Source organism: Bufo bufo, chromosome 5 (assembly GCF_905171765.1).
Source record: "Bufo bufo chromosome 5, aBufBuf1.1, whole genome shotgun sequence".
Lineage (NCBI taxonomy): Eukaryota > Metazoa > Chordata > Amphibia > Anura > Bufonidae > Bufo > Bufo bufo.
Window position 1 is genome coordinate 154,216,473 of NC_053393.1, and position 12,897 is coordinate 154,229,369.

General features: G+C 45.2%; 1 protein-coding gene across 1 annotated transcript in view; it reads right to left on the bottom strand.

The window, feature by feature from the left end:
- Window positions 1-12,897, bottom strand: part of TAF4B (TATA-box binding protein associated factor 4b) — a 140,628-nt gene that overhangs the window by 78,852 nt on the left and 48,879 nt on the right. Inside the window, exons 6-9 of the mRNA XM_040433895.1 lie at window positions 10,417-10,506; window positions 5,379-5,630; window positions 2,403-2,532; window positions 958-1,054 (exon numbers count right to left, since the gene is read on the bottom strand). Coding sequence (XP_040289829.1) covers window positions 958-1,054; window positions 2,403-2,532; window positions 5,379-5,630; window positions 10,417-10,506 — 569 coding nt within the window. The remainder of the gene's footprint in view (window positions 1-957; window positions 1,055-2,402; window positions 2,533-5,378; window positions 5,631-10,416; window positions 10,507-12,897) is intronic.

Below are 12,897 nucleotides of genomic sequence, written 5' to 3' on the forward strand. Positions count from 1 at the left end.
AAAATGTAGTGCGACCTCTGGCCGTGATGGCATTTAGAACATTTATGGTACCGACATGAGGAAGACCGCAGTGGGCGCCAGCGCTGTAACAGATGTGTCCGATGCTAACTGCAGCCCCTGCCCTACTCCACCTACAGATGTGCAACAGGAAAGACACTTGTAAATCATTGTCTGCAGGCGGGATGACAGGGGCAGCATAGGCGGCGGGCACTGCGGGGTTTAATAGCAGGGCTTTTCTATATCCCAGCACTATTTTATTAATTTCTATTGCTTGGCAGTGTGAGGGGTGACCCACTTTTCTATTTATGTGGCGTCTGTAAAGCGCTGCAGAATAGGTCAGTGCTATATAATTGTAATTATATAAAAGTAATAATATCATCTTTGTTAAAACGGTGGTCAAATTGGTACATGCTTGTCCACCCTCACAGCCTATGCAATGTACATGACATGGCTGATTAGAACTTCCCAGGTAACAGACCACCGCATATTAAAGGGAGTAATCCAGGATTTTAAATACAGATTGCCCATCCTTAAGACAGTCCACCAATATCTGATCGGTGGGGGTCCGACACCCCGCAGCCCTGATGATCAGCTGTTCCCGAGCAACTCTGGAACTACAGAGCTCCATCCACGATGAAGAGGACGGAGATGGATACTGCAGTGCTGCTTTCATTGAAGTGAGTGGGAGCAGTGCTGCAGTAACCAGCACAGTCTGCTACACAGTGGACGGAGCTGTGCCGTTCCGGTACCAAATTAGGCAGAACTACTGCAGAACAGCTTACTGGCAGGGGTACAGGATATTAGACAACTACCAATTAGAAATTGATAGCCTGTCCTGACAATAGGGTACCAATAATCAAAATCCTGGAATACTCCTTTGACTTGCTCATCCTGTCAGGATTACTCACTTTTTGCAGGTTTTAGAGCCCAGACACCTGAGGAAATCTGTTTCATTACCTGAAGCAAGCAGAGTTATTCTCCTTCATGGGAAGAGTGGATGCTTGTAGGGATATAACTTTATTCCCTGGAACGGTGATCTGTTTCACAACTGATGCTTGAAAGAGAAAGAAACTGATATTAACCAATGTCTAAAAAAAATGGCTGCATGACCTAAAGCAGGGAGGCTCAACCTGTGTCCCTCCAGCTGTTGTAAAACTACAACTCCCACCATGCCCTGCTGTAGGCTGTCCGGACGTGCTGGGAATCTTAGTTTTGCAACAGCTGGAGGGCCGCAGGTTGGGCATCCCTGACCACATACATTCTGCAGAAAAGTGAACTGCATGGCAGCACAGCCTTCTGACTGGTGGGAGTACAGGGTGTCGGACCCCCGCTGATTTGATATTGATGACCTAACCAAAGATTAGGTCATGAATATCTAAAAAGTGGAAAAATACAGTATTGCAACTAAGTTCTTGAATAAAATCTATCTGCATATCGCCACCTGCTGTTTGTTCTTTTCCTTATTTCTCTGTCCACCTAAGTAAGGGTACTTTCACACTAGCGTGGTTAGAATCCAGCAAGCCGTATACAAACTGAAAGCTTTTTTTTCCGGATCCGTTAGATCCGTCTCATCTGGTATAGTGGATACATTTTCCCAAAGATCAAAAGCAAAAATGGCTCCTATGTCCCGGCGCATGCACAGACAGGAAAAACTGATCCGGTGAAGCGGCAATTTCCAGAACACTCGGTACCGGAGCCGGCATTAATACATCTTAATGGAAATTAATGCCGGATCCGGCAAGTGCAGTATTGTTCTGGGATTTTGGCTGAAAAAAAAAAAAAAAAAAAAAAAAAGCGCAGCACGCTGTGGTATTTTTTCCAGTCAAATACCGTGCAAGGGACGGAACGGAAGACATCCTGTTGCATACTGAACGGATTGCTTTCCATTCAGAATGCATTAGGATAAAACTTTTTTTCGGTATTAAGACCCTTTACCCGTCCGGATTTCAATACCGGAAAAGAATAACACTAGTGTGAAAGTACCCGAACAATGCTAAAGTGGACACACATGCTCAGTTCCAGCCTTCACCAGCCTAGAGTTTATTTTATGAACTGTGACAGTCGCAGGGAGAGAACCGCAGCGAAAGGAACACATCCCCTGGGAGAGGACATGCTCCTGGAGCGGCTAGTCTTGAAATAAATCGAGCAGAACAATTGCAGTGAATGTGGAGATCTCTGGATCCATGTGAGGTACACGGCTGGTTCTAGCCTTGTTACGAAGAGATTGCCATGTACTAGATGATGTCGGATTTTCGTTTTTTACATCAATCATGGGATAACCCCTTTAATGCAGGAGCTTTAGAACCTATGTTAATTTGTAAGAAGCTAAAAGAAAGCTTATGCATTTCACTTCTTGATTCTTGGGAGCTACTGGAGCATTGCTCAGTAACAGAAATCTGTACCTGGTGGCAGGTGACCCGTTTGTATTAGGGCATTCACAGGGAGGCGTTTTTCTCCAGGCTTGTTAAGTGCAGCGTTTGAGGGCAGCGTGGTCACTTGCTTCACAAGCCCACTGCTTGGCTGCTGAACTACCTGCAATGGTAAGAGCACTATTAGTAGGCACAAAGAGGTCCTCGTTCCAGGGAGTCCATCACCATGTCTAATCAACCAGAACTGCTATGAGGCATCTGTGTCTAACCCTCAGGAATCCTCAAGCGTACTGTTGTCTAGATAGGACAACGAGAAATCTCACCAGTTGTTTACAGTAATATCCAGCAACGTCCACTTGTCCAGATGGCCTTAATCCCTTAAGACATGCAGGCCTATCAGACCGCAAGTCATGGAGGCTTCACGATTCATCATTAATGCAGTTTACTCAAATGTCATGAAATAAAAGCTGCAACATTTTCTGTGCAGTTTCATTTCATATGGAATTAGATCACAGATGTCAAATGGATTGCGAACGCTCTTCCAGAACAATAAAAAAAATACAGAGGCGAAATGCATGAAAAAACAGGTTACGTAAAATTCGTGGACACATACAGTGACAGTGATGGCATTCTCACTTGAAAGTTTCTAGGAAAAGACTAATTGATGTTAAGGGGGTTGTGCACGCATTAATTCTGCTTATGGACACTAGTACCAATCTCATCATACAGTTCCATTTCAACAGACGATGGAATTTGTGATCGGACAGGGAGTGAGATTGGGCATTGTATCTAACAAACGGCACAATATATCTTTGTTGAGTTCCCCGTTGCCTCCATTATCCACTGCCTCTCCACCAGCCGTTCAAACACAAGTTGGTGAGTGAATAAGATGCCCGTGTGCTACAGCCATTAATACCAGGATATCTCCAAGATTCTGAAAGGTTTCCATCGATGGGGGCCAAGTTCTCCCTACCTCTAGCTATAGCTTGTTTCTTAGTGTCTTACGATGGAGTCAGTTTAGATCTGATCGCAGATCTCTTGTACGAACTAGGAGAGGAATATTTGAAGTCTTTTTGCTTGAGTCTGTTGGTGTACTTTATGCCACATTTACCAAATGTCACATGTTGCTTTAAATTAGTAAAATTTATCTCATCCTTAGGCCTCACACACACGACCGTTCTGGACCGCATCCGAGCCGCAGTTTTTGCGGCTCGGGTGCGGACCCATTCACGTCAATGGGGCCGCAAAAGATGCCCCTATTGAACTCCACAGACAAAGAGTCCCATAGTCTCACTGCTCTTACCGTAAAGAATCCTCTTCTATGTTTGTGTCCAAACCTTCTTTCCTCCAGACCAGGGGTGCACAACCTGCGACCCCCTGTCCTACTGGATGATGATAGCACCTGCCCTGCACTGTAGCAGGACGGGTCCCTGGCTATTAGTGAGAGTGGGGGAGCCGAGGAGAAGGCAGACCCAGGTTATCAGCGCTCCTGCCTTCTCTTCAAGGAGCGCTCTGCAGTTTAAACCTAGCAATACAATACAATTAATTTGTATACAATGGTTTTAACTTGTTTGGGCTTTGTGTCTATCAATAAACTATTATTTTTATAATAAGATGTGGCGTTTTTTCTTTTCTTACAAGGGCACCTACAACTCTGGGCAGGAGGCGGTAATAACCAGTGAGCGCCGTCCTCTGCAGTGAAGGAAAGTGCTTACTGGTTATTGTAGGACCCCTATAACTGGGGACAGGAGGCGGTAATAACCAGTGAGCGCATTCCTCTGCAGTGAAGGAAAGTGCTTACTGGTTATCGTAGGACCCCTATAACTGGGGACAGGAGGCGGTAATAACAAGTGAGCGCCGTCCTCTGCAGTGAAGGAAAGTGCTTACTGGTTGTAGGACCCCTATAACTGGGGGCAGGAGGCGGTAATAACCAGTGAGCGCATTCCTCTGCAGTGAAGGAAAGTGCTTACTGGTTATTGTCTCGCTGTCTCCATCCTCCGGTCCCAGAGCACCTCTCCAGTAAATGACTGACTTCAGCTGTGAAACGCTGCTTGTGGCCACATCACCACTGAAGCCAGTCATTGGCTGCAGAGGTACAAGGGACTATGCAAATATCCAACCGAATGTGAACAGCGCGGGGACCGGAAGATGGAGACAGCGGCAGGGAGCAGGAAAGTATGAATCTTCTGTTTCAGGGCCATGTCGCAGGAATGTGTTAAAAATCTTTTCTTTTTTTTTTTTACTAGGAAATCTCTAAGCCCCTGTTACACGGCACGATATTCGGGACAATTACTGGGAACAAGTCTTCAAAGGATCGCTCATTCCCAATATCTGGCAGTATAATTGTGCTGCCAATCAGATGATGATCAAGGATTCACTCGTTTGTCGGCTGATTTGTATATCTTATCAGGATGAAAGATGTACAATTATTGTCAGCACATCTCCCTGTGTAATCAGGAATGTGCTGCCGATAATCAACAGAACTGAATGAGGGAGGAATGACTGTGGTAGCGATCATTCCTCCCCAGTCACTTTGCTTCAGCCGGTGTGATAGGCTGATGCAAACAAGCGCTGATTAACTTGAAATAGAGCGATGTGACAATGCGGCCCCCAGACCAAAAAAGGTTGTGCACCCCTGCTCTAGACGTAGAGGATGTCCCCTCGTCACAGTCCTGGGTATAAATACATCATGGGAGAGATCTCTGTACTGACTTTTATATACTTATACATAGTTATACACACCTTTGAACCCACTCAAGCTCTATGTCCACTGGTGCCCATGTGCAATCTAACCAATGATTTTCAAAATGGTAGACCTAAATTTGCATCAAGTGCATTTTGTTGCACCCCATGGCAGGAATTCATCACAACCTGCATGCCAAAAGGCGCATAATAGGGTTGTTTAAGACTTTTTTTTTTAACTCCAGATCTTCAATGAGACTCCCCCCTCCCCCCCAAAAAAAAAAACAAAACAATAATGACTGCATAGAAATGGAAAACACCTCTTACCATCTGTTTAATGTTCATAGGTTTCAATGTACCGAGAGGCTGGGGCAAAGCACAAGTAGCCTGGTGGACTTGCACAGTGCCATGTGCTGTGGAGCCAACTGGTTTTACGGTCTGTGTGGCAGAGGACGGTGTAATCTTAACAAAAGTGATTGAATTTGTTGCAGTTGTCACTGGCACAGGGTTCTGATGTCCACACTGCAAGATAAATTCTTGGGAATTTGGCATCAGACGGCGCAGTGAAGGAAGACTTTTCTAAAAAGAGAGAAAAACAAAATATATATTATAATTGTGTATATATATATATATATATATATATATATACACATATATACATACACACACACACACACACACACACACACACACACAATACGTGTATGGTGCCAAATATTCTGCAAATATATATTCAGTCTGACACTGATAAAGCAATGCTCCCCCTAATAAACAGTAAGTAGGTCCAAAAATCTGTGCAGTTTAAAGGCGTTCTTTGGTTCTTCGATTATGGAGACCTATCCTCAAGTTAGGTCTTCAAAATCAGATTGGTTGAGGTAGCCGCCAGCCCCCTAAACTATAAAGTGGACAGAAGGCTCCATCCACTAGTTTCCAGCCCTGGTGTACAGCAGCTCAGCTCCTATTCACCTCCGCATGTCCCTTGCATTGTTTCCGCCGCCAGAAAAGCCAACTGTCGGTCGTGAAAGGTGTTGGACTCCCACCGATAGATATTGGTGGCCTATGCTTAGTATAGGTCATCAATATCATAAGTACTAAAAAAATAAAATAAAAATTATATTGGAACATAACTTTGCAGGGGCTGAATCTCATCATTTTGTGATAGAGCTCCAAATCCCTGCCTTCCAAGAGGAGGTCACTGCCTATGTATTCACACATCCCAATGAGTATATACTGTAAAAACAACCAACATCGTGCAGCCATAGATCAGTCCAGATCAAGGTTCAGCAGAAGGAACATGCAGATTAAGCATAAATATATAAAGAGGGTGAACAGAGTGCAGCACTCAGGTAAGGCCTCATGCACACGCCCGTTGTTTTGGTCAGTCTCCGAGCCACCGTTTTGGCAGCTCGGATGCGGACCCATACACTTCAATGGGGCCGCAAAAGACGCGGACAGCACTCCGTGTGCTGTCCGCATCCGTTGCTCCGTTCCGTGGCCCCGCAAAAAAAACCTAAAAAACATGTCCTATTCTTGTCCGCGATTTGCGGACAAGAATAGGCATTTATATAAAAGGCTGTCCGTTCCCATTCCGTAAATTGCGAAACGCGCACAGACGCCATCCATGTTTTGCGGATCCGCAATTTTCGGACGGCAAAACACACCACTGTCGTGTGCATGAGGCCTAAAGCAAAGGGATAATAGGTGACTCTAGACCATAAAATGGTCAAGTTCCAGAAATTACATCTTCTGTAAATACAGAAAATAGGAAATTGGGACCATTAGAAAAAGGGTAATGGAGGGGGACCACCATGGGAAATGCCTCTAATATGAGATGGCGCTAGTAGCAGATGCAAAACTACAGGGATCAACAGTGGAGAAAAAGACGGGCAAGAGATGACAACCATCCAGCCAAAATGTCTCTTCACTCCAGATGGAGACAATATTTTCAAGATAGTTGGACTTAATGTCAGTGGAACCAGGTCCTAGCAAAAGTGTCTGCAAAAGTGCTAAGGCAAGGTCTGATCCTCTGTGCTCATATCCGACCAATAATACAGAGAAGGGGGCTCCTGATGAGCAGCTAACATTTTTATCAGATCAGGGGATCATTGGTAGTTACAGTTTTAGTCATAATAGCAAACTGATGGGCAGAATTTGTCCAGCCGTGTCTAAAAGGAACTTAAAGAGGCTCTGTCACCAGGATCAACCCTATTAAACCAGACATACTGCCTGGTAGGGCTTATTAAAACAATGTATATATGTATGTTCATACATATATACATTTATTTATTTATATTGAGTGAGTGGTCTCAATTTACAGGAGCACCTATTGGTGTCCATTTTTCCTAGTGCGACATCTCTTCATTGCTTATTAAAACAATACCTTTCTTTTGTCTATATGATAAATAGCTGCAAACAAATATGCATTTTTATTCATATGCAAATAAGCAATTGGAGCACCAGGAGGCAAGGCTGAATTGTTTGAGCACTGCTATGCAACGCCGCCCTCCCCTTGAGTGGTGGTTGAGTGGTGTCCTAGAGCTATGTGCTAGCAATATATCACCATGTACTATAGCTTCACCACACAGATCTGCTCAGAAAGCTAATCTACATATTATGGCTTTATTCACAGGCACAATGTATGATTATACAGACACCAGTAATATATGGTATCTTCTAAGTATAGAAAAAAAACTATATTTCTATGTTGTAATGCTGTAGCTTAGTGGTATGGTGGTTTTCCATGCATGTAAAGATCCTGTAAAGATCCTAGGTTCAAATGCCAGAAGAGAGATATATTTTCTTTGTTATTTTTCTCTTATTCCAAGCCATACTAAAAGGCTATACTATAATAAATAATAATAATAATAACTAACAATCTTACTCTATTGAGAATACTGGGATATATCATTATAAAGAAACCAGTAATGTTTAATTGTTTATTAGCTTTCTAATAGGGATCGACCGATTATCGGTTTGGCCGATATTATCGGCCGATATTGAGGATTTTGAACGTTATCGGTATCGGCATCTATTTTGCCGATATACCGATAACGTATGGGGAACACAGAACGCGCTGCTGACAGCGCTCTCTGTGTTCCCTCCGCAGCACAGGGGAGAAGGAAGCAGTGTCTCCTCCCCCTGTGCTGCCGCTGCCGCCAATGAGGGGATAGAACATAAGAGGAGGGGAGGGGCTGTGGCCGCTGTGCCACCAATGAAGATAAGCCTTTCATTCATTCATATATACAGGAGGCGGGAGCTGGCTGCAGAATCACATAGCCGGCTCCCGACCTCTATGAGCAATAGCTGCGGTCCGCGGTAGTTAACTCCTCAGGTGCCGCGGATCGCAGCTACCGCTGATAGAGGTCGGGAGCCGGCTATGTGATTCTGCAGCCAGCTCCCGCCTCCTGTATATGAATGATCGATAGACTTATCTTCATTGGTGGCGCAGTGCGCCCCCCCAAGCCCCCCAGTATTAATCATTGGTGGCGCAGTGCGCCCCCCACCCCCATCCCAATCCCGGCCAATAGTAAAAACATTGGTGGCGCGGTGGTGCGCCCCCCCCCCCCCCCCCACCCAGTATTAATCATTGGTGGCAGTGGCCACAGGATCCCCTCTCCCCTGCTCCTCCGATCGGAGCCCCAGCTGTGTAAGCCTGGGGCTCCGATCGGTTACCATGGCAGCCAGGACACTATTGAAGCCCTGGCTGCCATGATAAGCTCCATGCTGCTGTGTGCACTATGCACAGAGCAGCAGGGACAGTGTGAGATCCTATTCACCCTGATAGAGATCTATCAGGGTGAATAGGACAAAGGTTCTAGTCCCTAAGGGGGTTAAAAGTTAGTAAAAAAAAAAACACAAAAATATTAAGTATAAATGAAAAAGATTTATAAAAAAAAAATACACATTAACAATAAACAAAAAAAATACACATTAACAATAAACATATTAATTTTCAGCAGATTTGTGTAGGAATTTATTTTTTTTTCTCAAAAATGAAAATTCCCAGAATATCGGTATAAATAATCGGCTATCGGCCTGAAAGTTCACAAATTATCGGTATCGGTATCGGCCCTAAAAAATCAATATCGGTCGATCCCTACTTTCTAACAAACCAAAAAAAAAAAAAACACACATTCTCTATATACTAAGCATAACTGCCTCTTATGGGATAAATGTGGAAGAATATTTTTTTGATGTTTCTCCCTAAATTCAAACCTGGGATCTCTACATGCAAAACCAATCCCTTAAACACCAAGCTATAGCATTATCACATTCTGGCCTCATGCACGCGGCCGTGTTCCGCGGCCGAGAGCGGTCCGTGGTAACCCGGCCGGGATTCCTTCTGACAGCAGGAGCACACGGAGTCATTGGTTGCTATGACGCCGTGCGCTTCATGCCGCCGCTGCTGTACAGTGATACACTGGTATGATCTATACCAGTGTATCACTGGACGCCGTGCGCTCCTGCTGTCAGAAGGAATCCCGGCCGGGTTACCACGGACCGCTCTCGGCCGGGGAACACGGCCGTGTGCATGAGGTCATGGGTGTATGTTTTTCCCATGCTCGTACGCCGATACACATTACTGGTGTCTTTATAATCATATTTTGTGCCTGTGAATACCGCAGTAATATGTAGGTTTAATTTTTTGAGCAGATCTCAGTGTGGTGAAGCTATAGTACATGGTGATATAATATTGCTAGCACACGGCTCTTTGACAGGGTTCTGCCATCAGCATGATATTTAGCCCTGTGAATCAATTAAAGGGGGTGTGTGTAGAGCACAGGGGGTGTTACAAAGCAGTGCTCAGATGATTCATCCCCACCTCCTGGTGCTCAAAATTCTAATTTGCATATGAATAAAACCGCAGATTTCTCTGCAGCTGTTTATCATACAGACAAAAAAATAAAAAAACACAGTTTAAGGGTCCATTCACACATCCTTAATTCTGTTCCGCATTTTGTGGAACGGAATTGCGGACCCGTTCATTTCTATGGGGCCACACTATGTGCTTTGCGGATCCGCACTTCCGGATCCCCCAAAAGATAGAACATGTCCTATTCTTGTCTGCAAACTGTGGACAAGATTAGGCCTTTTCTATTATAGTGTCGGCGATGTGTGGTTCGCAAAATGCGGAACGCACATTGCCGGTGTCCATGTTTTGCGGATCCGCAAAACACATACGTATGTGTGAATGGACCCTTAAATCAGCAAGAGGAGCTCTACCAGCCAGTATGTCTGGTTTAATAGGGTTGATCCTGGTAACAGAGCAGCTTTTCAAAGCAATGTAATGATTTCTAGATACTGTATGACTTCTTCACATGACAAATTCCTACAGCTCAGCACAAGAAAGCAGCATAAAACATACCTTGAGAAAAGGCACGAGATACGGCTGTGGCGAGGACTTCAGCTCCTTGTACAGTTTTGTGGTAAATTCTTCTGGTTCAAGTTTTGAATCCTTGGATGTGTAAAAGAAGTAAAATAAAATGTGCCGTTTGGCTCCATGTGGTAGATTTGTTTATACAATCCGGCCATTTTTTAAAAACCACAGCATGCAATATGACAATGAGGTTTTAGGAAGATTTCCTAGAATTGCTTGTGTAAGAACAAACTACGGTAAAACTGTACTTCATTATCTGAATTTTTGCAAAAAATACCCATAAGCGATGCGAGAAGTAAAAGGTAGCAATGTCCATTTTAAACAATACCTAGGCTGCATTATGTAGCGTTCAAGATCACACGGATGGCAGCCCCTTCCTCAAACTAATACAATGGAATAAGAATGCCAAAGTGTTCGTTCTGTGTTTCTCAAACTAGTGCAAGCAGTGGATAGTGTGACGCCAAGCCCGATTACGTGATTTGTATCTTCATACTGATTTATGTTCCAACGCTGTGCTCCGAGAAGCCAGAAGTAAAATGCATTGAGAAGACTTCTCCTTGAGTCCTCTCCATTATGTGCGTGAGCTCAGCAGTCCTCTCAATGCATTTTACTGCTGGTTTGTAGGAGCACAGTGTTGGAATGCAAGTGACTATGTAGATAAAAATGTCAAGTTGGACTCAGCGTCATAGACACTATTGACCATTTGCTTTAGGCCTCATGCACACGGCCGGGAGCGGTCCGTGGTAACACGGCCTGGATTCCTGTTGAGAGCAGGAGCGCACGGCGTCATTGGTTGCTATGACGCCGTGCGCTTCATGCCGCCGCTGCACTACAGTAATATGGTATAGTGTATTACTGTAGTACAGCGACGGCATGAAGCGCACGGCGTCATAGCAACCAATGACGCCGTGCGCTCCTGCTCTCAACAGGAATCCAGGCCGTGTTACCACGGACTGCTCTCGGCCGCAGAACACGGCCGTGTGCATGAGGCCTTAGTTTGAGGGCTGGTGTTTCAGAGCTGATAGATTCCCTTTAAGCCAAGCAAACCCTACTGAACTATATTAAAAGGGGTTGTCCAGGATTAGAAAAACATGGCCGCTTTCTCCCAAAGATGACAACACCAGTGTCCATTGGTATTGCAACCATCTCGTGCTGGATATCACTGACCAGGAGCGGACTGGCCATAAAGCCTATATAGAAACTTCCAGGTAGGCTGACACCCAGAAGGCCACCCGAGCATCCTCAGGTCCACCAGTCAGGTTAGTAATAATCCGACGCTCACTTCCTGAATTCAGCTGTATTGCCATCCTTAAACATCTGGAGTAGGACAGAAGGTGGCAGCTGGCGCTGGCTGCCACAGAGGAGCAGAATGTGGGGAGTTATTTTGTGCTGCTGGGGCATTACTTTGTGCCGGAATATGGCATAGCTGGCCCTGCCTATTTGTGTGCCCTGCTTTCTGTCAATTTGGACTTGCCTACAACTTGGACCTACCCACTTTTAGCTTTTTTCCAGGGCCACTTTAAAGCGAACCTTTCACCTGCATTTCACTTAATAAACTATCAAAAGTACCCTATAGATCATCCTCATTGTGTTATCATACAGTCTTGTCCCGCTTTTCTGTCATGTATATGCATGAAAAAAATCGCCTTATAAAGTACTCTTCTCCAGCTCCACAAGTCACGATAGAAGTCAAGGGGGTAGCCCTTCCCTCACTCCAGGCTGTACCTCCCCTGCCCTAACTCCGCCTCTATGCAGTCTAATTGACACCCGGCTCAGTCGCCGGGACCGCGCTTGTACAGGCGGCGCATGCGCCGTCGGACTCAAGCGCGATCCTGTAACTGAATTGCGCATGCGCCGTCCCCGATGCCTGCCTGTCTTCTCTTCCTCATGCGCGCACCCCGATCTTCACGCTCCATGCATCCACGTGATCACTGTTGACTTGCCGCAGATCGCAAGCCAGTGATCATCTGGAGCATTGTTATCATATTCAGCAGGTATTATATGTCAAAAACTCTGCATATTTCATGGGGCTATCTATACATAAATATACACATGTGACAAACCCAGATTTAATTAGATGGCTATCTTGAAGACAGGCAGGCATCGGGGACGGCGCATGCGCGATTCAGTTACAGGATCGCGCTCGAGTCCGACGGCACATGCGCCGCCTGTACAAGCGCGGTCCCGGCGACTGAGCCGGGTGTCAATTAGACTGCATAGAGGCGGGGTTAGGGCAGGGGAGTTACAGCTTGGAGTGAGGGAAGGGTTACCCCCTTGACTTCTATCGTGACTTGTGGAGCTGGAGAAGAGTACTTTATAAGGCGATTTTTTCATGCATATACATGATAGAAAAGCGGGACAAGACTGTATGATAACACAATGAGGATTATCTATAAGGTACTTTTAATAGTTTATTAAGTGAAATGCAGGTGAAAGGTTCGCTTTAAAGTTCCCAGTCCAACCCTGCCA